This window comes from Tamandua tetradactyla, chromosome 12 (assembly GCF_023851605.1).
Source record: "Tamandua tetradactyla isolate mTamTet1 chromosome 12, mTamTet1.pri, whole genome shotgun sequence".
In the NCBI taxonomy this organism is placed as follows: domain Eukaryota; kingdom Metazoa; phylum Chordata; class Mammalia; order Pilosa; family Myrmecophagidae; genus Tamandua; species Tamandua tetradactyla.
In genome coordinates this window covers 95,965,990-95,987,633 of record NC_135338.1, presented here as the reverse complement: position 1 = coordinate 95,987,633, position 21,644 = coordinate 95,965,990, and the positions used below count along the sequence as shown (strand labels likewise).

General features: G+C 46.7%; 1 protein-coding gene across 6 annotated transcripts in view; it reads left to right on the top strand.

Moving 5' to 3' along the window:
• NTRK3 (neurotrophic receptor tyrosine kinase 3) overlaps positions 1-21,644 on the top strand; it is a 357,528-nt gene that overhangs the window by 262,645 nt on the left and 73,239 nt on the right. For 2 of the 6 annotated variants that reach the window (XM_077124146.1, XM_077124145.1), the window contains one exon: positions 364-2,430. The exons of the other annotated variants lie outside the window; for them this stretch is intronic. In XM_077124146.1, the coding sequence (XP_076980261.1) occupies positions 364-482 (119 nt within the window). In that variant the 3' untranslated portion in view covers positions 483-2,430. Of the gene's footprint in view, positions 1-363; positions 2,431-21,644 lie in introns of those variants that run through there. 6 annotated transcript variants of the gene reach the window in all.

The following is a 21,644-nucleotide window of genomic DNA, read 5'->3' as shown; positions in this document are numbered from 1 at the left end:
TGGGCCAAGACCCACGTAGATGAGACTGTTCCTCCTCTTCCATGACAATACAAGGCCAAGCCCTAAACATTTTGCTCACTTCCCCTTTTCTGTTCATTGGAGGTAGCAGCAAAATGGAGTGTTTCCCGTTTCTCTGACCATGCTTGGTTTTAAGTTAATCCCTTCCTCCTCTCCTTCCCCTTTGCTGAACAATTCATTTGGCTATTCCCAATATATTTATATCCATAGCTCCAGTTCTTCCCCTTTCAAGCTCCCTCTCTGTTTCCCCTCCTAGTTTTGATCTTCTTTGGGGGATTTTGGTTTTTACTTTATTTTGCTTTTTTCTGTTTTTCTGTTTTTTTTTTTTGTTTCTGTTTTTTATAGGTTTCAGAGAAATTATGTTGAATCCAATAAGCCTTCCCGGACATTCCAAGCCTCTTAACCGTGGCATCTATGTTGAGGATGTCAATGTTTATTTCAGCAAAGGACGTCATGGCTTTTAGAAACTCCTTTTAAGCCTCCCTGTTTTGATGTCACCTTGGTAGGCTGGGCCCTCTGAGAGGTTGGAAACTCTAGGCATTGATCTCTTTGGATTCGGGGATGCTAAGTAGAAACTGCATGAGCCACTGGTGCCCCTGCACCCTCTAACACAGCCACTGGCAGGGCTGCCCTTTCCCTCCAATCATCACTGTGCTCCTTTTTTGTCTGGCCTACGAGGCAGCTCCTGCCACCATCTTTAGAGCCAATAAAGAGAATTAAAAACCTGTGCACCAGGAACCATCTTTCAAACATACTAGTTATTCTCTTGCTTTCCAAAAACAACCCAGTCACCAGGACAAAGCCTGATGAAGTCCAGCCATGCTGCGGCCTCATTTTCCCTGCTTGGAACCGTGGGGTCTCCCTGGCTTTCCCTAGGATACCATGCTCTCCTCTTAGTGACCTCGTCACCCTGCAACCTCCAACTGGGGAAGAGTCACAGACAGCACCTAAGCAGAGGTGGAGACGGCGCGGTAAGACGAGGGGGAGCCAGGCCCAAGTTTTGATACCAGATTAGGTCTCAGAGGAAAGAATGGAAACCAATCATTTTATATTTTTTTTTGGTGGAGAAAATCATACTGTTTTTGGACATACTTGACCCCTACTTCCTCCTCTCTCTGGAATGGCTCACAGTGAGTGCGATATTAAAAAACTCCTTGGAGAGGAAAATTTCTCCAGGGCTCTTCATTGGCCCCTAGATCTGCAGTTCCTACAAGTTTTGGCTGCAGGAGGTCTTGCCTGTGAATTGGCCATCCTACTAGGACCAAAGGAACCAAGGGAATCAGGTACCAAGGCCCTTCCTTCTAGTCTGTGGTCCTGGAAATGGCTCTCTCCCCCCAGTTTCACTTACTCTTGAATCTGAGAACTTTTGGAAGCCAATGGAATCACCATTTCAAGGCCAAGATGAACTGAAGGGGAAGAGAAGTAAAAATTGGCCTCCTCCAGCCCCTCTCATGGTACCCATGGAAGAGTCATCCTGTTCTCTGGTCAATATATATGTTTCCTTTGTTTGCTTTGACTCACGCCTTACTCCATGGCCACTGTCTCCCAAAGAGGGAGGTTCCCCCCCATTTTCAACTTGATCTACTGGGGAGACGGAAGGGGATGACTTTCCCCTGCTTCACTACAAAGGGCGCAGTTGTAGAGCCTAAAACTCCCAGATTTGCTGGTGAGTTGGCCGAGTGGAATGCCAGCTTTCCCCACCCCTGGTGCCTCTATTGTGAGAAGTAAACGTAGCTGCCCACTTGCAGGTAAAGGTCATGGAACAGGGGCCTCCCATGGGGAGCTGTTGGGGCAGAATGGTGGTGGACTTAACCCACTAAGTTTAGGGGTGGTATCAATCAGCAACAGGTAGTGGATTCTATACCTTTGGGAAAATTTATGTAGGAATTAAGATGCCCACTTGAGGTTTGACTTAAGGGTCCTCTTGGATTGTGGCTCTTCATTTCAGGTTCCCAGCCTGATTCTGCAGGTGCCTCCATGGAATTTAAAAACACAAAGCCTTCCAAGTTGCTGCCCAGTATCTGGGGGTGCCCTTCTAGGTTTCTGAGTTTCCATAGTATCCCATGGGGAGTCAGGTCTTCTCCAGGGCCTCAAAGTGTGCGTTTATCTCACCCCTTCCACTCCCCCAGCCTGTTCCCCATTGCTTTGTGCCAGGCTATTTCCTATGAGACCTTTGGGTCCATGGCCTAACCCTAAGGTGTGGCTTCACGGAGTAAGCTTGAGGATTCTGTTTTTTAATTATTGTAAATCATTACCTCATTTCCAGCCACCCAAGGCTCCATCCATCCCAGCATCTTTTTTCTGCCATTTTCCTCACCGTGTGCTATGACAATGGGGCGTTGTGTTTCCACAGAGACTTATAGGAGTGTTCAGTGTATAGTTTCTTAATAAACACTTTATTTTCTAATGAAATGACTGGATCAGACCTCTTATTTGGAAATTTGGGAAAGAAGATGAAAGATATAAGAATTCCAGGGCTACCCATGCTTTTTCCCTCTTTTCCCATTATTCTTTAAAGAATTTCCTTAGCTCAGTCCCACTTGCAGAGGTGTTTCCAATCTGTTCCATTGGTTGCTTTCATAGAGGACCCCTTCCAATAGGTCCAGTCCACAAAGTTGGGCTTTACTAAAAGTCCTCCACACAGAGGTTCATGCAGCACAAGAGGCAGACACAAGACTTGTTAGGCACAAGAGTCTAACCTGACTCCTTGGGCCACAGAAAGCCTCACTTCCTTGGTGGCCAGGGGATGGTTCTATTTACCAAGCAGCCAAGGCTCACAGAGATTACCTCCTAAAAGCTGATACTTAAGGTGCTCTAGGAGTGGGGTTAGGGATTCTTAATCTTTGGTGCACCTGCAAGCCAGTGGAATCTTCCATCAGATAAAGTATTTTTGTGTCTTCACTGTGCATCTTGGGAATATAATCTTGCCCAGAGAAAGGTGGGCGATGGGCTTACAGGTCAACCCGCTGACTATTCAGAGGCACTGCACACACATATACACATGTGCATGCACACACATACATGCACATATTCAGCTCAGGTGGCCATATTCCCTTGAGACATCCCGTGTAGCCTGCCAGAAGAAGGGAGGCAATGAGTCTCAGAGTCCTACTGAGAGTAAACTCTGTAGATGGGCTGGCATTCGTGCCTGTCCTTAGACTCCCTGGCACAAATCGAGGGTCAAAATGCCTTCTATAGCATGCGTTCTCTTCCTTTTAGGAGGAAAGGACACTGTATGAGGGTCTGTATATGGGAGATATGGGACAAGAGAAGAGTGGAAGTGGGGTCTTTGGAAGGGAGAGAGGTGATTTTAGACCCTTAAGCCAGCCTCAGCGGGTGTCAGAGCATGGTTATGTAGGAGGTAAAGGTGAGACGTAAAGTAAGGTGTGTGAACTCAAGTTAGAAAACTGGGAGAGAATTGATCTGATGAGATCTCAGTGTTGTCCACTTTCCTCTATACTTCATCTCCTATTTAAGGCTGGTTTGGTTTGAGTGCTCCCTGCCCCAAATGGAAACTTGTCTCCTCTAGGATGGCCTGGGTTGGGGATTGCCCCAATTCTGCATTCTCTTTTCCTCAGTGGTTCAGCATTGGAACAGAGATGCCTCAAAGCTCATCCCTCACCCATCAGGGGATGCAGGGGTTCAAAGGAGGGCTTCTATATTTAATATGGGGGGGGGTAACTTTCTTTTCTTCTGCTACATAGAGCCTGTCAATGCATGGGAGAAGAATGAATGGGTAGAAGTGGCCTTGGGGAAGATGTTAGGGAAACACATCCCCAGCTAACATCCTCATGGAAGGAGAGCTCTTCTGATATGGCAGGAGGCAAGAGGAAAGGATGGAGGGTTGTAGGTTAGTTTACAGGTTTGGGGAGCAAGAATGCGAGGGAGTTCTTGTCTGGTGGCTTCAATTGTGCCTGTGAGGTATATGGCAAGACCTTGTGCTGTATGTGAGAAGATCTGAGGGGTGTTGAGAAGGTCTGAAACAGCAGGTGAAGAAACTAAGACAGGTGATGGAGAAGCACAAAGACGTTGCTGGGCAGACTGAGAATTCAGCTGAGAAGGGGGAACAATGTTTAATTTCTGTTTTCCACATTTTCCTGCTCAGTGGTGAAGCCCTCAGGGCATCTTCCCCATTGTTAGGTCTCTTTGGGTAGTAAAGCCATCACAGAGCAAACCTGGAGACTGACACAACCCAGGCAGCAGGCTGGAGACTCAGAGGACCAGTGAGACTTGTTGCTCCCTAATTTTTGTATTCTGAATCTCACCAGCAGGATTTTAGAGTGGCTTTCTTGAATGGAAGCTCATGTTTTAGGCCAAGGGGATTTTGTTGGCACAAAAATCTGTGAACCTTACACTTGCCAGGGGCTTTCTGGGTCTAGATTCTGGAGGGAGTGGCTAAGGGGTGCTCCCCATTCCCCAAATCCTGAAGAGTGATGAGCTAGCTGCACCCTTAAGGTTCACTGATGACAATGGTGCAGTCAGGTGTAGAACCTTCTCAATTCAGATCCTGGAGAGGACATGAGTCTTTCACTGGGGTTAAGTGACCAGACCCTAGAACAAATTGCCAGCTCCAAAGAATGATCAAGAAGCTCACCTGTAGAGCATTAATGATGTTCTCTGCACTACTTTAGGAAGTACCAGCTTAGAGCCATTCATGTTCACCCATGAGGAAGCCAAGGTGCAGAGAGATTAAATCATGAGCCCAAGGTTTCAGTTTGTGACCACAGAACTAAGACTGGAGATGAGGCCTGCTTGACTTTAAAATGCTCTTGGCTACTCTGTGCTCCATGAAACAGCCCCATCTTTTGCTCCTAGAAGGATGCTATCCAGGGGTTCCACAATCACTGCCCTCTACCCCCATTCCCAAGACAAGAAGTCTTTCAGAGGTCATTGGGTTAGCATCCAATGATAGTCATGTGATTCTCACCCAAGGCGGGAACAGTTGCTAAACGTGTTCAATTGGTAAGTCAAGAAACAGGCTGCCTCTCTCTGACCTCTTGTGTGGGAATTCCCTTTGGCTGTCAGATTCCCAGCAGGACATCCTCACTTCTACCTCTTCAGCCATGGGCATGACCTCAGTACATACTGGAGCTACGGCACCACCCCTGGAGGAGCCTGATTCTCCAGGTCAAGTCCAAGCACTGGCAAAGGATTAAGAGTCTCAGGTATAGGAGTGAGGCAGCAAGGGAGAGTTTGCTGCCATGAGGAAAGCACACGATGGGGAAGATGAGTGCAGGGCCACTTCATTGTTGTTTGATTTTCTGAGCTGAGTGTTCTGGCCTGGCTCATGCATTGATACCAGTGTCATTCTGAAAGCAAGAGCAAAATCAGCTGGCAGTGCAGGGAGGGGCAAGGAAGGGCAAAGGGGGAATAGGGCACTGCCCTGAGGCATCCCTGGGAAGGATGAGGGGAAGCTCAGCCTGCCAAGTGGAGATGGAGGTGAGGCAGGGAGGAGGAGCAACCAGGAGCCTTGTTTGGGTCTGGATTTTCTGGCAAGGGCCTGGAGCTCTCCCTTCTCCCCTCCTCTGCCAGCTCTATGCAACCAGCCACATTCCCCCTCTTCAGTGCTGGTGGGTATGCACAGAATTGCTCACAGCCTCTAGTCTCCTTGGTTAGTTGAGGTTCTGTATTTTGTCTTCAGCAATCCTGGTGATACTACCACCTGCCCTTCCCACCCCACGAGCAAACCTCAGCCTAGACCTGACAAATATATTCTCAGAGCTAAATCACACTCCTTTGCCAATGCTCCTAGATCCCAAAAGTGAGCTGAAGGATAAGAGAGAAGATCTCTTGTCTGCTTTCTCAGTGGTTCAGACATTCCACCATGATTTTGAGACACTTATGAGTAGGATTTTACTCAATTCCTCCCACTCAGCAGGTAAAACTTACATAGAGTGATCCCAGTTTTCCCTTAGAGTAAAGCTCTTCTTGCTCAGGAAGATCTTCCCCTGGGCCATAACGTCTAAGGCTTCTTTGCCTTTTTGTCCCTTCTACCTGGTCATGTTTCCTTCTGATCAGAAAATACCTTGGGTGTGCACCTGCAAGGTCTGGATCTTCGTTCTCCACCCCTGGCGTACAGGTGGATGAAAGCACTGCTCAGGTGATCTGAGTGCCTCTGACTGGGGAAAGGTGAGGACTGGTGAGGGTAGAGCAGATACTGGGGCTAAGCCTTTTGAATGGAGCGTACTTGGCTCCTGGTATGAGGGAAACTGGAAAGGTGCAAGAATGGCTGTGGGCGTAGAGCTAAGAAGAACACACATTTGGGATGGGGTGATGCTGCTAGTTCAGATGCTGTGTCCAGGGCCTCCAGCCCAAGGTAAGATCAGGCCCATCTGCATCCAGTTCAGGATGGAACTAGGAAGTCCCTGGGGCAGAGAGGAAAGGCAATCTGAGAACAGCCAGAGCTGTAGAGAAATCTTGGCTCAAGGGCTTTAGTGGGACCTTCAAGCCTATAAAACAGGACACACATGAGGTTCCCACATGGGACCAGAGGCACCTTCGTGCTTCTCAGGATCATGGTATTTTCTGTGACCCTAGCAGAAGTAACTTCCTCTACCAACAGGCCACTCAAGGCCTCTCTGAGGTCACTGAACCTGACTTCCATGGGGCTGACGGTGGAAAGGAAGCATGTGGTCCAAGACAAGGGAACTGGTCTCTTCTGAGAGCCCAAATGCTGAGCAGTTCTTCCTTTACCCTATGTCTAAACGTAACATCAAGTGGTATCTGAGAGTTTGGAGGGCTGGGAACAGTTCCCCACTCAGCTATGGAGAGGTTTGAAGAGGAAGGAGTGAGGCTGTTCCAGGAAGGCAGCCCCTGACTGGTGGTTCATTTGGATGTGAGGGGCAGAGCATCGTGTGAGCCACAGAGAATACCACCCAGCCTGGCTGTGGTAAGTAGTACTGGTGGTCTCGGTGGGTAACAAGGTCACGGCAGCTTGTTCCCGTGGCTCTCTCCCCTCCATTTCTGTTGCCTGCATGCTGTTACCACTGTAGCAAAATGAAGCGTGCTTCTATCTCTGCAGGCCTCTCTACACCAACTTGCCCATTTCTCTTAAAATGACCATTCTTTCCTCCCTTGTACCTGGCTTCTGCCTGCAGTGAGTAGGTCAAGGACCCATTCCCAGTAAATGGCCTTCTCTTCAAATAAGGTCCTTTGGCTGCTATCAAATAAGGCGCGGTGGTACTTCTTGTCCAGAGCTCTGATATGCCTCCTACTTTTTCCCTCTGAAACTTGCTCAGCTTCAGTCTTATTGGCCCTTATGATGTCCCATTGCAATACTCTTTACTCTGTGAAGCTTGCAACAGCCTTTGTCCCAAAGCGGCGAAATCCTCACCCTCCAAATCCTGACCCTCCAATGGTCTTCTCAAGGGAAGAAAGGGCGTGGGGCTTGGGGAAAGGAAGATGTGTGCTGTTAGAAGAGTGGAGTCTGTCTACAGAGCCTGTGATGGTCGTTATTAGCTGCACAGACCTAGGCGACTATTTACTATACAAAACCAGATTTTTGATGGTGTGGGAGCACATGCATGGAGGGTCTTTGAGTATTAAAATGAGAAGGTTTAACCTCCATGATGCAGGGGCTACCACTGGACCTATCACTTTTGGTCTTTCCCAGCATCCTCCAAGCATCCAATCTCCCAGATCTATTCTTCTGCTTCCAAAGCCAAGGCTAGAGCAAGTCCTAAGGTCTGTGTCCCATGTTCCAGCCACTGTAGGTGCTTCTCCCAGGACCTCCCTAAAAACAATCTTAGGGAGAAGAAAAATTTCAGAATATTGGCTTGATGCTAACTAATCCAGCCTAGGTATTATATATAAATAAAAGTGTTAACTTTCCCTTGCTATTTAATTCTGAATGAAAACCCACATGACAGATAACCTGAAAGTATGTCCCAAAGCAAACTTTGTCATGAGCATTGGTCTCTGAAAGTTCATCCTGGTCAAGAGGGCACAGTTGGGATCAATGACCTTCTCTGGGAGCTCCCACCTGAGGTCCACAGTTCTGGACCTCGTCCTTTTACTTCAGAAGGGGGCAGATGCAGAGCTGAGGTGTTTCCCATCATCAGTGGGAAGCAGGGAGAAGCAATGCCAATATAGAACATATTCTGAGAATGTTCTTTCTGAGAATGTTCTTTCTGGGAGAATTTAAATTCTGAGTCCATGTTTAAATGACTCATGGAATCGTTCAATCTTTATAGCTGTCAATTTGTCTTGACTCTATAACAAGCAATTGCTGAACAGTCCCCCTGATACCAAGTAGCCAGTCTGGTCATTGAGAAGACCAGGATAATCCTGCTGAGTATTTTCAAGGTTGTGTCTTGGCCAAGTTAATAATTTTCTTGGGTCAACCACTTGATGAACTGTTACCCCATATGAATTGATCTGTGTTCCTGGCAAGGCATAAGTTTCTGAAATATATTTCACTCTTAACTTGAAATCTCCAACTTGCAGAAAAATCTTTTTTCTGTTACTCCTCTTTTTAGATAAATAATGTTGAGGATTGAGTGCTCCTCTTTTCATTGGCTACAGCAATATTTCCTTTTAGTCAATGATCTTCAAATGACTTTGGAGAATGTTGCATGGGATCTCCACCTCTTGTAGAGTCACAATGTGCATTAGGTTATTAAAGACTGAGGAGTCCTGCTATAGATCACCCTTTTGATCCTACCACTTCCCAAACCTAATTGAACACAGAATGTTTTTCATTTAAAATATTTCAGTAAACTCAGCACACATGTTTAGGAAACACTGGGTTATGGTGTGATCAGAAGATTGAAAGAAGAACTGAGGAGGATGTGTTAATCAACTATGCACCTTCTTAGGTCAAGGGGAACAGCCACATCCCAGGACCTGTGCCCAGCTATAGCTTCAGTCTCCCACTTGCCTCTACTTCACGTGAAGTCAGAAAAGATTCTGGGTGTTGGTAGATAGCTAGTAACATGACGAGCAGGAAATCTTCCCTGAGGTATCTCAGAAGAAAATGGTAAGTCATTTGCCATTAAGCTTGAGTCTTCAACACTAAATGTGGCCACCCTCCCAGCTGGTGGAAGTGATGTCATCTAGCAGTAGCACCCAGGAATGAAGACCTGGATCCCAGCCTCAGAGCTGCCACTAACAAAATGCCTTGGGGTAAGTTGCCGTTCCTTGTTTCTCAGTGCCTTGGAGTAGCTGGTGAAGTGTGGGGTGTTCTTCATGTAAAAGATACTACCTAACGATGGACTGTCAGTGCCATGTCCCACGATTCACTATTGTCTCCTAGAAGGGGACAGATTTTGGGTCTTGGGTCCTTTTCTCCCTGCTGAATATGTTGGTGTATCAATGGGAAGAGTGAACTTTGCCCCCTCCTGAAGCAAGGAAAAAGGCAATAAGAGTGAGAGGCACAGCTGCCCTTTCAGGTGAGAGGGCTGGTTGATTTTTCTGGATGAGGGAGGAAGCAGAAGCTTGGGGGTTAATAGACCCTCTCTGTCATGGTTGCACAGAGCCAAGCGGGAGTTCTTGGCAAGATTTTCCCACTTTGATCTCAAGAAGGCAGCTCTGCCTAACAAATAGTCTGAAATGTCAAAAAATAAATGTTAAAGCTTGAGGGGTCATTTCCCAGGGAGTTGGCTGGGTAGGGAGAGAGAGGAGGAGGGAGAGAGGGGCACAGCAGACTCCTTCCCATAAAGATTCTGACTTGGTTTTGTGATATTTAAGGGAAAAAAACACCTCTGAATTATTTATAGCATAGAAGATGGAAGTATGCTGCAGAGAAGTGGCCAGGCTTGGGATGGAGTTCTGCATTCCACTGCCCCAGCCTTGAACTGGTGAAACTTATCTTGTTAGTGATATGCCTTTGAACCCACCTTGATTTATCTATTATTATTATTACCATTATTATTGTTTTAAGTTGATATGGAGGTTGGAGGTAATTCCTAGAGATGATTATTGCAAAAGGCAGGGGTCTTTTCTTTAATTTAAAGGATGTCCAGCACCTCCTTCATCTCTTCTCTCTATCCCCATAAGTGTCCAGCCTATACCTCTTCACACAAGGACTCAGAGGAGCCCTGCTCTAGTATGACTGCAAGGCATATTGGCTTTGGCATTGACACCAACTGGCCATATTGACCTGGGAAGGTGGATTTCCCAGATTTCCATCTTAAAAATGGAGGCAATTGTCATGCGTTTCTTCTGGCTGTGTTGGGCTTGTGAATGACTCCTTGTGCTCAGAACACTTCAGTACCTCTGGGGAGAAAATAGCATCTTTATTATGTGTTGGGGAAAGGTAGTAAGGGAACATAAAAAGGACAAATCAGGAGTGTTCAAAGGAATGGTTGTAAAGCTGGAGGAAACAGGGCCCTTGGTCTGTTTATTTTGGTCAGTGATGTAAAAAAAATGCTTCTAGTTGATCAAACCATGGCTCTCTAGTATGTGTAATTGAAATCCACCTATATAGTACCAAAATCGTAGTTAAAAGTAAAATTACAAGCTTTAGGTGCTGTCCCTTCCCTTTCTCCAAATAATAGAAATGTGCTCTCACCTACACTCCCCCTAACTGTTTATGCAAACCTTTGATACCCTCGGAGATGCAAACAAATGGGGCGAAGTTTGGACAGTTTGGGGGTGGTGAGGAGAGGCTAGTCAAAGTGCAAATTGGATTATCAGTAAACCTCCAAGCAATCAAAACTTGAGATGGAATGCTTTCATCAAAAATATTAATACTTTTGCTTTTTTCTAGACCTGTTTTTTTCTACCTTGAAGAATCTAGAGAACATTTTGCAGCTAAAATGTCACAGTGACACTCCTGTTACAAAACGCTGAAAATGTACTTATTTTTATACTTAGTAACTTACTCTCCCTCCCAGAAAGGTCTTCCAAATGTTTTTCCTCGGCTCCCTACTTTCTGTGATGTGGAAATCTGACCAACATTGTTGCTGTAGGCAGGTGTCTCAAAATGTTTGGTCTTAGAATCTTTTACACTTTTCAAAGTTATTGGGGATTCCAAGGAGCTCTTGTGTATACAGGTTATAGCTATCAATATTTACTGTCTTTGAAATTAAAATTGAGAAAAACTTAAAAATTCAAATACACACACATAATCGGTACGTCATCGACTTGAAGCCACTGGCAAACCCCAGGTATACTTGTGTGAGAGAAAAAATAGAAGTGCCATCCTAGTATTATTATGAAAATAGTTTTGACACATGGATCTCGGGCCACCAGGGGCCTTGGGACCACTTTTTGAGAATGGTTTCTCTAGGGAAAACTGAGGCACAAGCAGATTCTGAAACCAAGATCCTGAAACTTCCCCTTGGTGGCAGTGACTCTACCCGTTGGGCACTTGGCCCTGAGTTTAGGTTCTGCTATTCCATTTCTGCATGTGAACTTCACCGACTAACCCATACGGGGTTGAGTCAGGCCAAACTGGACATAACCGTCTATGCTTAGTTGCCAGGAATGTGGGAAGTATACAGAAGGATTTCACCTGTACTTGAGAAGATTGGGTGGTGGATGTTTGCTTGCTGCAGAGAAGCAACATGGGCTTGAGGCAGCAGTAAACACTGCTGATTGAAAAGGACTGAGCATGAATGGGGTTTGCAAAACCCAGTTGGTGAGAGCGAGAGGCATGCATGCCAGGGAGATGAAGGCACTCACAATGAGCACCTTGCCGGTCAGAAGTCCTATCAGATATTTTGCAGCCCATGTTGTGTGTTGCATTTGGATTTGCCTTAGGAACATGAGGATCTCAGCAGTGCTCCAGCCAGCGTCCGTGGGGGTATCTATTTAATGTTTAGAGACCCTGGCACTTGCCCCATCCACCTAACCTGGACAGCTTTGGTAGAGGAAGATTGGACCACGAAATATGTAACATCTTAGGAAGTCTCCTGCTTCAACTCTGTGTAGCTCCCAGCCCACCATCTGCAGAGGGAGCCATCGGATCTCGAGGTCCTGGGTGACACTGTTTGGGCCTCCTGGTGTCACCATGTATACCCCTGGGAGCAACAACTGCTCTGAGCTTCTTCCGAGGAGCACTTTATCATGAATATTTCAAAATCCTCAAAAGAGCATAGAGTCTTTCCAGAATGCCTCTGAGATCACGAGAAGAGGTCATGCATTGATTCCTCTCTGTACGGGTACTGGGCCTCTGCACTGAGCCATGCACTCCATAGTTCCTGCTTCGAGAGCGTTGTGGCCTGGTCTGGTGGTTCTCAACTAAGGATGATCCTGCACCCCAGGGGGCATTTGGCAATCTGTGCAGACATTTTTGGTTGCCACAATCAGGGATGGAAGCTACTGATAGCCCCGCCCCCACAACGAAGAAATGTCTGACCCAAAATGTCAGTGATGCCAAGGCTGAGAAACTCCAGTTCAGTAGGAAACAGACCTGTACTGCCCTTCGGGAAGGGGGTCCCCGTACTTTCCAGGATCCCACTTTGGTCCTCTTTCAGTGGCCCGGAGTCTAAGAGCCATGGGAAGTAACCACCTGGAGCTTCCTAGGCTGTGCTGCATTTGCCCAAGCTGGAATTCCTTACCATAAATGGCCTGAGCCCACCTCCAGGGCTCCTGCAGGCCTCTGGGATGGCCTGTCCACCTTAGGAAGGGCTGTGTTGCAAGTGTATGCCCTGCTGGGCACAAGGGGTGGCCAAGGGCAGTTGTGCAGGGCCAGCGGGGCGTGGGAGGGAGGGCCTGGGGAGGGGAGCTGGGTGCTGCCAGCGGGTATGCTCAGGAATACACACAAAGCCCATTTTGGTGTGGGGCAGGCCCAGGGTTGGAGGAGAAGGAGAACGAGCTGGGGGCCCACTTTGCTGGCCATGCCTGCCTTCACTTACATCTCCAAAAAGCCTGAGAAGTCTCAAATCCAACCTGCCCTTTCAAGGTCCTGCTGAAGTACAGGTAACAGGGTAGGAGGATAAGAGACATTTTATTTAACCATGTGTTAGCTTGGTTTATAGCCTTTAAAGCCTTGCCCATGTGAGAGGTGGGCTTCTAATTATTCTCTTGTGACCAGGTCCTGCAAAGGGAGGGACAGGCCAGGTGCAGACAGGTGAGTGATTATAAAGCAACATGATGACATTACGCTAGAGGCAAATGCACAGAATCGATACCTTGTTCTTAAATTTAGTTCTTAAAAATGCTGAATCATGATGTCAGTTGCAACTGTAAATATAGAAATGGCGGTTCAGGGAGCCCCATCAGCAGGAGGAAAGATTTTAAATATGCTGTCACTTAGAAAGATGTGCGTCCCGTCAAGCCTAGGGAACTCCGCTCCCATCGCCACCTGTCTGAACCCCATGGTCCTTTGGCAACCTCAGGCTGCGCGAGCTAAGTCGGCGTCCTTCCCGCAGAGCTTCTCCACACCGGGCAGTGCTCAGGCAGTGTCATGCCCTTGCTAGGTTGCCATGGAGACTGGTCGCAAGGTCTCTGCAATTGATTCGCATTTATTGGGGAGCTGCAGCTTTCTGGATGCCGTGACCAGCATCACAGAGGAGCGAGAGGGGCTGCGCCCACCCCCTCCCCTCTTGAGGACCATTGCGGGCCAATCGCTCTGTGACAGAACAGTAAACACCCTGCGCAAATTGAGTGGAAAGTGTGGTTTTCTTTTTTTCTTTTCTTTTCTTTTAGTAACGTGGTTTTTTTTTTCTTTTTCTGATTATGAAAGTAATTTCCATTCACAGTAGAAAATTTGTTGGAATACAGAAAAGCACACAAACACATAAATTATCCACCATCTCATCATCCAGAGACAACACTGTTAACATTTCAGCTTCTTGCCATCTAATCTTTTTTTATGTTCTTATTTAATTATTTAACAGAATCAAATCATTCTGTGTGCACATGCACACGCACACACTGTTTTGCTGCTTCCTCTTTTATTAGACGGTTTGCATGTGCCACCTCCCTGGTATTTTGTAATATTGAAATTTGTATGGGTGATGCATTCACAGGGTTCAAAATGCCCACCACAAAGATTTGTGCACCAGTATACACGGCAGCATTTCTCATCATAGCTGAAAAGGTGGAAACCACCCAAATGTCCATCCAGGTGAATGGATAGACAAAATGAGGTACAGCCTAAAATGGAATACTACTTAACAATAAAAAGGAATGGCATATCGATGCGTGGTACATCCTCAGCAACATTATGGAATAGGAAAGAATTCAGACATGAAAGAGCCCCACTCAATGGCTCCTCTCGCATGTACCGTCCAGAAGACAAATCTATGGAGCCAGAAAGGAGACTAAGTAGCTGCCCGCGGCTGGGGATGGTGACTGAATTAAGGGATCTTACTTATTGGAACTGTTCTAAAACTCAGTTATGGTCATGATGCACAACTTGGCAAATTTACTAAAATCACTGAATTGTACATTAAAATGGGTGAATGTTATTACGTGTAAATTATGCTTCAACAAAGTTGAGGTGTGTGTATAAATATAATGGTGGGAGAATTCCCTTCCCTTCTCGCTGCCACCCTTCACCTGCAGGTTTTTATTGCTACCATCGCCACACAGATAACTGCAGTTACTGTGTGTCCCTATAAATCATATCCAAGAAAATTACATATAAATAAATGAATAAAGGTTCTCATTTTTCCTCTGTTGTGCACAAAGAAAACTTTACCTTACATTCTCTTCTGCACCTTTTAAAACCTCCCCTTCCACCCCGTGCCAGTTTCTTGGAGCTCTTTCTATACAGGTACTTAGAGCGCTTCCTCTTTCTTTTTTCAGAGGTACATAGTGTTCCATTTATTTAAATAGAACCCAATTTATTTAATTTTTTTGCAACGTCTTGCTCTCCTAAGTAACTTTTCGATGGGTAACCTTCTTTATATGTTATTTTGCGTATGAAAGGATATGGTTCTGGGACAAAGGGTGGACCACAGGCTTTTGTGGCAATTTCACATGGTTCAATGTAAATGTGATATTAATGCAGAGACAGATACCCCCTGTAGGTTATTTGGGTCATCTGTTTTGTAGAAATGACCCATGTGGGGCTATACTGATTTATACCTCCAATATTAGAATATGAGTCTGAGGCTTCCTACAGCCTCAGCCACAGAAAGTCGCGGCATGAATTTTAATGGCTAGATAAGCTTCCATCATTGATATACCATTTTATTTCAACAGTACCCCCTGATGGAAACTTTGTTTTGCTTTAGTTTTCAACTCTTACAAATATCAGAGCAGGTATCTAGGTACTTTTGACAGCTCAGCTGAGCCAGGGACAATGGTTCGGTGACAACCCTGACCAGAGGAATCGTGTGTCCCCGCCTGCCTGCCTTATGGCCCCTTCCAGACTGCACGACTCCTGGATATTTAGGACCCCCTGAGCAGCTCACCGTGGATTCTCTTGACAGACTCCATCTTCTAGAAGCAGAGTGCTGACTTGGGGACAGCCATCCCCTTCTGGGACACGATGGCATCGGAGGCGAGGAGGTGATACCGGCGAATGCAGGGGCCATACCCTTTCTCGGGTGAATTCAGAATGCTGCCATGTTCACATAATTGTCATTCCCCAAAAGGCCCTTCTGGACAGAGCCTTTAGGGCTGGGCGTGCTAAGCTGCCCCGTCCAGAAATGTTAATGGGATTCTGTGCGGACCCCCTAATCTCACATGCTGTACGGAAGGCTAACCGAGCGTGGCACCGGGACTTTCTCAAGGTCGCTGTGAGAGCCAGAGGCAGTGTGTCCTGACCCCCCTGCTCTGGCCTTGAAGCAGCGGCCTCCTGGGAACATATGAGTGGGGCACGGCAGAAGAGATTGAAGCAGCTGTTAAAAGGCCGCACACAATTCAGAAAGGCATTTCCAGCCAAACAGTTGATCTGGGCTTGGGGCAGGGAGGCCCCGAATTGGAGGAAAGTCAAGCAGCTGGCATGCACTCAGGAACTAGCAACAGGAGAGGTGAAGGGACAGAGAGATTGATCATGGGAAATTACTTAAATCTGCAGCTTTTGGGGTCAAGTGATAGCGTGTTTATCCTCTAGCAACTTCCAGGAGTGATAGGAAAGCCAGCTCTGTGGTCCCAACACACTTCCTCCTCTTTTTCTGAAAAGGTCCTGAGTGCCTCCTGGGGTAGGCCAGCAAGCAGGACGGATTTATCCTCCCTCTTCTGTGTTCCTGGGCTCTTGGTCTGCTGGAGATGAGGTTGTAGGGAAACCAAGATCCATGGACAGTGGAACAGAGGATGCAGGAGGAGCCCAACATGTGGGGGCACAGACAAGCATAGGGGTGATGAAAAGATTGACATCTGATGGCAATGGGGGAAGGAAAAAAGAGCCAGGCTTGGGAGGAGCACCAGAGTTGAAACCAATGAGTGCAATTAGGTTTGTGTTGCCTGCTACAGCCCAAGCCAGCTGCTCTCGTTGGTCAGCTGTTAGAGGTGGCAGCCAAGATGCCACATGCATTCCAGAATCCCTGGGTACCCATGCGTTCCCATCTGCCACACTGAAGGAGGGACAATGGGTGCCAGTCCTGGAAGCCCACTCAGGCATGTATGGCCAGCCTTGTAAGATTCTCTAGGTGTCCTCCTGGAAGTCAGGGTAGCCAGGGAACAGAGGCAATGCAAGATGGGAAGAGAGTCTGAGAGATGGCCGTTATTCCTCCTTGGGATTGCAATGAACCAACTACAGGCAGCAATTAACCTGGGGCCCTCCCAAGCATGCTGATGCTCATTCCTTGCTTATTCCATCTGGACATGCCCCTGGAAGGACCTGCTCCTGCTCAGGAAGTATGGGCTCCACGGGGGCACAGTGCCCACCAAGTTCTCAGCATAACCACTGCAACCATTTCGGATCTGGCATGCTTCCTGCCTACCTGCCCTTGCCCGCTTCTTTCCCAAGTCCTGCTGCAGCTGGAAGGCCTATCTGAAAATCTGATAATGCTGAAGTGCCTGGAACTCTGGGTGTGCAACAAATAGTTGTTCACTTTATAAAAGTTAACAAAAGCATTGATTAAATGGTCCTTTTATTTTTATTTTTTTTTTTTTTAAAGAGAAAGGGAGGAAGGGAAGGAAAGACAGAGAAGGAAGGAAGGGAGGAAGAAAGGGAAACATCTTTAAACATTTTCTTATTTTTTATTATATTTTGTTTGTTTGTTTGTTTTTTACATGGGCTGGGGCCGGGAATCGAACCGGGGTCCTCCGGCATGGCAGGCAAGCACTCTTGCCCGCTGAGCCACCGCGGCCCGCCCCGGTCCTTTTATTTTTAACGATCTCCAAGGAAGGAGTATTTTCAGATTCCCTGGAAGTCCACACATACAACTGAGATTTTTTTATGCATCAGTTTCACACGTGCTTCTTTCAATGGTCAGTGATTTCATGAGTGTCTAAACTTAAAGGAAAAGTGCAATGAGGTCACAGAGTGCAATGTGAATCAGGATTGCAAAGATGATTCATACTTGGTCAAGTGCATCCTAGGGAGAGGGTCATATGCAATTAAGTGAATATGGCACATTGTGATGAACACTTGTAGATTCTTTGCTTCCTGGAATTTCCAAATCCTCATAACCTATGTCTGCTGAGACAACTGAGTAATCCCAGTCTGTTGCAAGGCAGCTAATGATGGGAGAGGTTAGTGAGCTTCAGGCAGACTGTGAAGGATTTGAAATCCACCTGTGTTGAATGAAGACTAATAAAAAGCAACTGGACTTGGGAATTGTGACTTTGTGACAGGTATGTCAGCGGAGTGAAGGGGTAAAATGAAAGTGTCAAGGCTCAAGAAATGAGTGTGCAGGTGATGAATGGGAGATTGCAGGAGAAGGTAGAGTACTTATCAACAAGTCTTGTGATGGAGGGGAGGGGTGTGTGTGTAATTTCCATGGGGGGTAGAATCAAGGTAATGTTTAGGACTAGGATGGGGGAACCTTGTTATAGCATTTAGAGAGGTGTAGAATAGATGGGTCAACATCCAGAAAATGAAAAACTGGAGGCAGAAGCTTGGGTAGAGGGGTCAACCTTGGGAAAATAGCATTACTCATTTATCTAAGACAAGAGGGAACATTTAAGTAGCATTGGAGGGAGAAGAAACTGAGTGAAATGATTCCCATTTCCTCAGTAAAGTAGAGGACAAAGGCATCCAGGAGGGAGTTCATTTACACTGGAGGAGTTTTGCTGTGGTCCCTTGGAAGGAGGACCTGGGTCAGTCTTGTTTGGGGAGGAGACCCAGATATTGAGAAACTTTCCCTCAGAAAGGAGGAAGAAAATCACCTATTTCCACCCCTGTGGATTTTGGCTGAACTAAATGGTTCTACAAATTTAACTGGCTCACATTGTAGCCAGATTTTGAGTCTGCTCCACACTTTGCCTGGCAGGGTGCAGCTGGGAGAATGCATCAGGCTAGCTCCTCCGTCCCCAATTTTCCACTCTTTTGAGAATTCAGCTTGGCAGCTTTGGCAGAATATGCTAAGTCCATACGAGGGCACGCATCGTGCGTTCCAGAGAGTACGTTTCCATGCCAGGCCTTCTCCTGCCCGTTCTCTATGAAGAGGTTCACAGAGCCCACCTGACTGCAATGTCCCAGCTGATGAAGGGGGCCCTGATATGTTTGTGCCAATGCTTTGATGACTTAGCACGTGATCAAGCCCTGGCTGGAATGGAGGGCCTCAGGTTGAGGTGTAGGTGGGGTGATCGGGGGACCCTGAGGTTCTAATTTTTAGTTACCTTGAGGTTCATGTTTTTGCTGATAGAATCTGTCCTCAGACACCTTTGGCCTTAAGCTCCATATTAACCCAAGCCTGTGACTGCAATCCTGCTGGGCACTGCCCTGATTTAATAAGTAGCATGTCTGTCTCAATTTTAGAATTTGCTTATGCTAAAGCTGCAGCCCCTTGGGGTGGTCCTGGATCTGCATCCCCCACTCCATGTTTTCAGAGAGTCACTGGAGCCTGTGGAAGATAGTAAGAACCCCATGGATGCAGGCATTATCTAATCTATAGCTAACTGCTGAGCACCACTGGGTGCCAGGCATTGGCGAAGGTGATGGGGTACAGCACTGATAGAGACACAGAAAACACTAGCTCTCATGGGTCTTGCATTCCACGGGGGAGATTAGAAGACAAACCAACAGATAGACAAATAAATAAAATCATCTGAGGTGGTTGTGCAATGTGGGAGAATCAAAATAGAGTCCAATGAGACAAGCTACTGGATGGGTTTTGGTTTAGTGTTTTCGGAGCGAACGTTCCAGGGACAGGTAGCAGATGCTGCCAAGGCCTAGGGTAGAACTGAGCTGGGATGTTTTATAAAATAAGAAAGAATAGGGAGAATGAAGAGTGGGAGAAGACGGAGGAGATGAGGTCAGAGGGCTAGGCAGAGTCAGGGCTTGTAGTCTTTGTAAACACTGACTTAGAGAGTTTAGATTTTATTCTAAACTGGGGTTTGCAGTAGGGGAAGGGTATTGATATTATTTTAAAGGCCATCCTGGCTGGATGCAGGTGTTCTGGGGAGGAAGATAGGAAATAGGGGGTTGGGGAGTGTGGGGGAATAGTGGAAGCAGAGAATCAGTTAGGGTGCCATGGCCCAACACAGGTATCACCATAGCTTGAGCTAGGATGGCAGCAGTACCCTGGGGAGAAATGAACAGACTTGGGAAATGTTTGGGAGGTGGCATGGAGGGAAAGAGTCATCAAGGCAAACTCCTAGATTAAGGGCTTGAGCCATGGAGGGAATGGGAATGCCATAGTGGAGAGGCTGGAGAGAGGAGCAGGGTCAGGTGGTGAAATTTAGAGTTCACTCTTGGCTGTGCGAATGGGAAAGACTGCTGGACACCCAAGTTGAGATGTCGAGTTGGGGGTTAGGTCTCAATGATGATTTCACAAACTACAGAGCATCTAGGAGTTTTAGATGAAATCGTTTGAACTCACTCCACATATACAGCCCACTCTGTCTCTCTAAGGATGTTCCAGAGAGGGGTAGGCTAAGATTGTCTTGCTCTTCTTGTAAAACTGTCAAAGTCCCTGCTTTCAACATGGTGAATCAGTTTACAGACTGTCTCAGCATCACCCATGGACTGTTGCTCTTTCAAATCTTCATCCCCAATACATGATGCCTTTGTTTGATGGTTTGCGTGCAAAACATCGCTCATATGAGGCGTTTGGGTGTGGAGTGGCCTTTGCTATAATCTTGATGTTATTTGGGAAGGTTGCATTATTAGCAATACATAAAAAATGACCAAATATTGAATCCTAGACATTTCCTTTCCTGATATAGCACATGACAAATAGCCTGTGTAAGCCAAGGAAAGGAGGCTGCCAGTGGAACTCCTCCCTCGGTCGGGTTTTGACATTATGATACTCATGATGAAGATGATGATGACGATGATGCCTAACAGCTAATGATGCTTGCTTCATTTAGGTTATTTTCTAAGTGCTTTATATATATATATATGTATATTAACAGATTTATACCCAAAACTGTTCTATTAAGTAGGAACTATTATGATCAGATCCGTTTTACAGATAAGGAAACCGAAGGGAAGTTAATTAACATTCCCAAGGTCACAGAGTTAAATTTTTGATGTAGGCTGGATCTGATCCTAGGCTGTCTGGTCCCATAAGTCATATTGAGTGTGGTTGGCCAGAGCCAAGCAGGTTGGGTTGGGAGGCAATACCCACAGCCTGCTGAGTTGCAACCTGAAGAATGCAGTGTGGTGATCAGAGCAAGGTGGGCTTTCCTGGGCAGGTCTCCTCTAAATGACCCTCTGTCACTCTGCCAGGCTGCTATGACAAATGCCCCACAATAAATTGGCTTAAATAACAAATATGTTTGGCCTTATGGTTTTGAGGCTAGGAGAAGTCCACAATCGAGTCATCAGCAAGGCGATACTCTATCCCCAAACTGTGTAGCATTCTGGTGCTGGCTGCCAGCCATTGTTGGGGTTCCTTGGCTTGTGTACCCACCTCACGTCACATGGAGATATCCTCTCCTTTCTCATCCTGATTCTGTTGACTTCTGGCTTCTGGCTCTTCTCTGTGAATTTCTGTTTATAAGACCTCCAGTAATAGGATTAAGGCCTATCTTGAATCACATGGCCACACCTCAGCTAAAAATAACATCCTCGAAAGGTTCTGTCTACAGTGGGCTCACACCACAGGAATAGCTCATAATCAGGAACTTGTTCTTCTTGGGGTACCTAACTTAATCTGCCACCCTCTCCCCCCTTCCCCATAGCTTATGTGCAGGGCTACCATGCAGGAGGATAGGGAGACCCAAAACAAAGCAGAGCGGCTAGTTTGTGAGCATCTGGAGTCACTTCGCAAGAAGTTACTAAGACAATCTTGTTGCTGTAGTTAGCAGATGGTAGACCTAGAACATTTTCTTTCTGACTAGGGTGTGCCAGACCCTTTTATATATATCCCCACATTTATACATGAAAATATCAACGTGAAAGAGTAAGGCATTTTCCCCCAAAGCAGTCTTCCCTGATCCCTCAGGTGGAGTTAGCTGCACCTTCAGTACCCCAGGGGGTCTTCCTTACCCCACCAGGGTGCTTATCATGCTGCATTGGAATTGCCAGAAGCCCATCTGCCTTCCCCTCCAGACTACTGGGCTCCTGGAGGACCCAGAGAATGTCTTGTTCCCCGCTGTGTCCCTAACACGTAGCCCAGTTCCTTGCATACACACAGATACACATTTGTTGAAGACATGATTGAATGGATATGTGG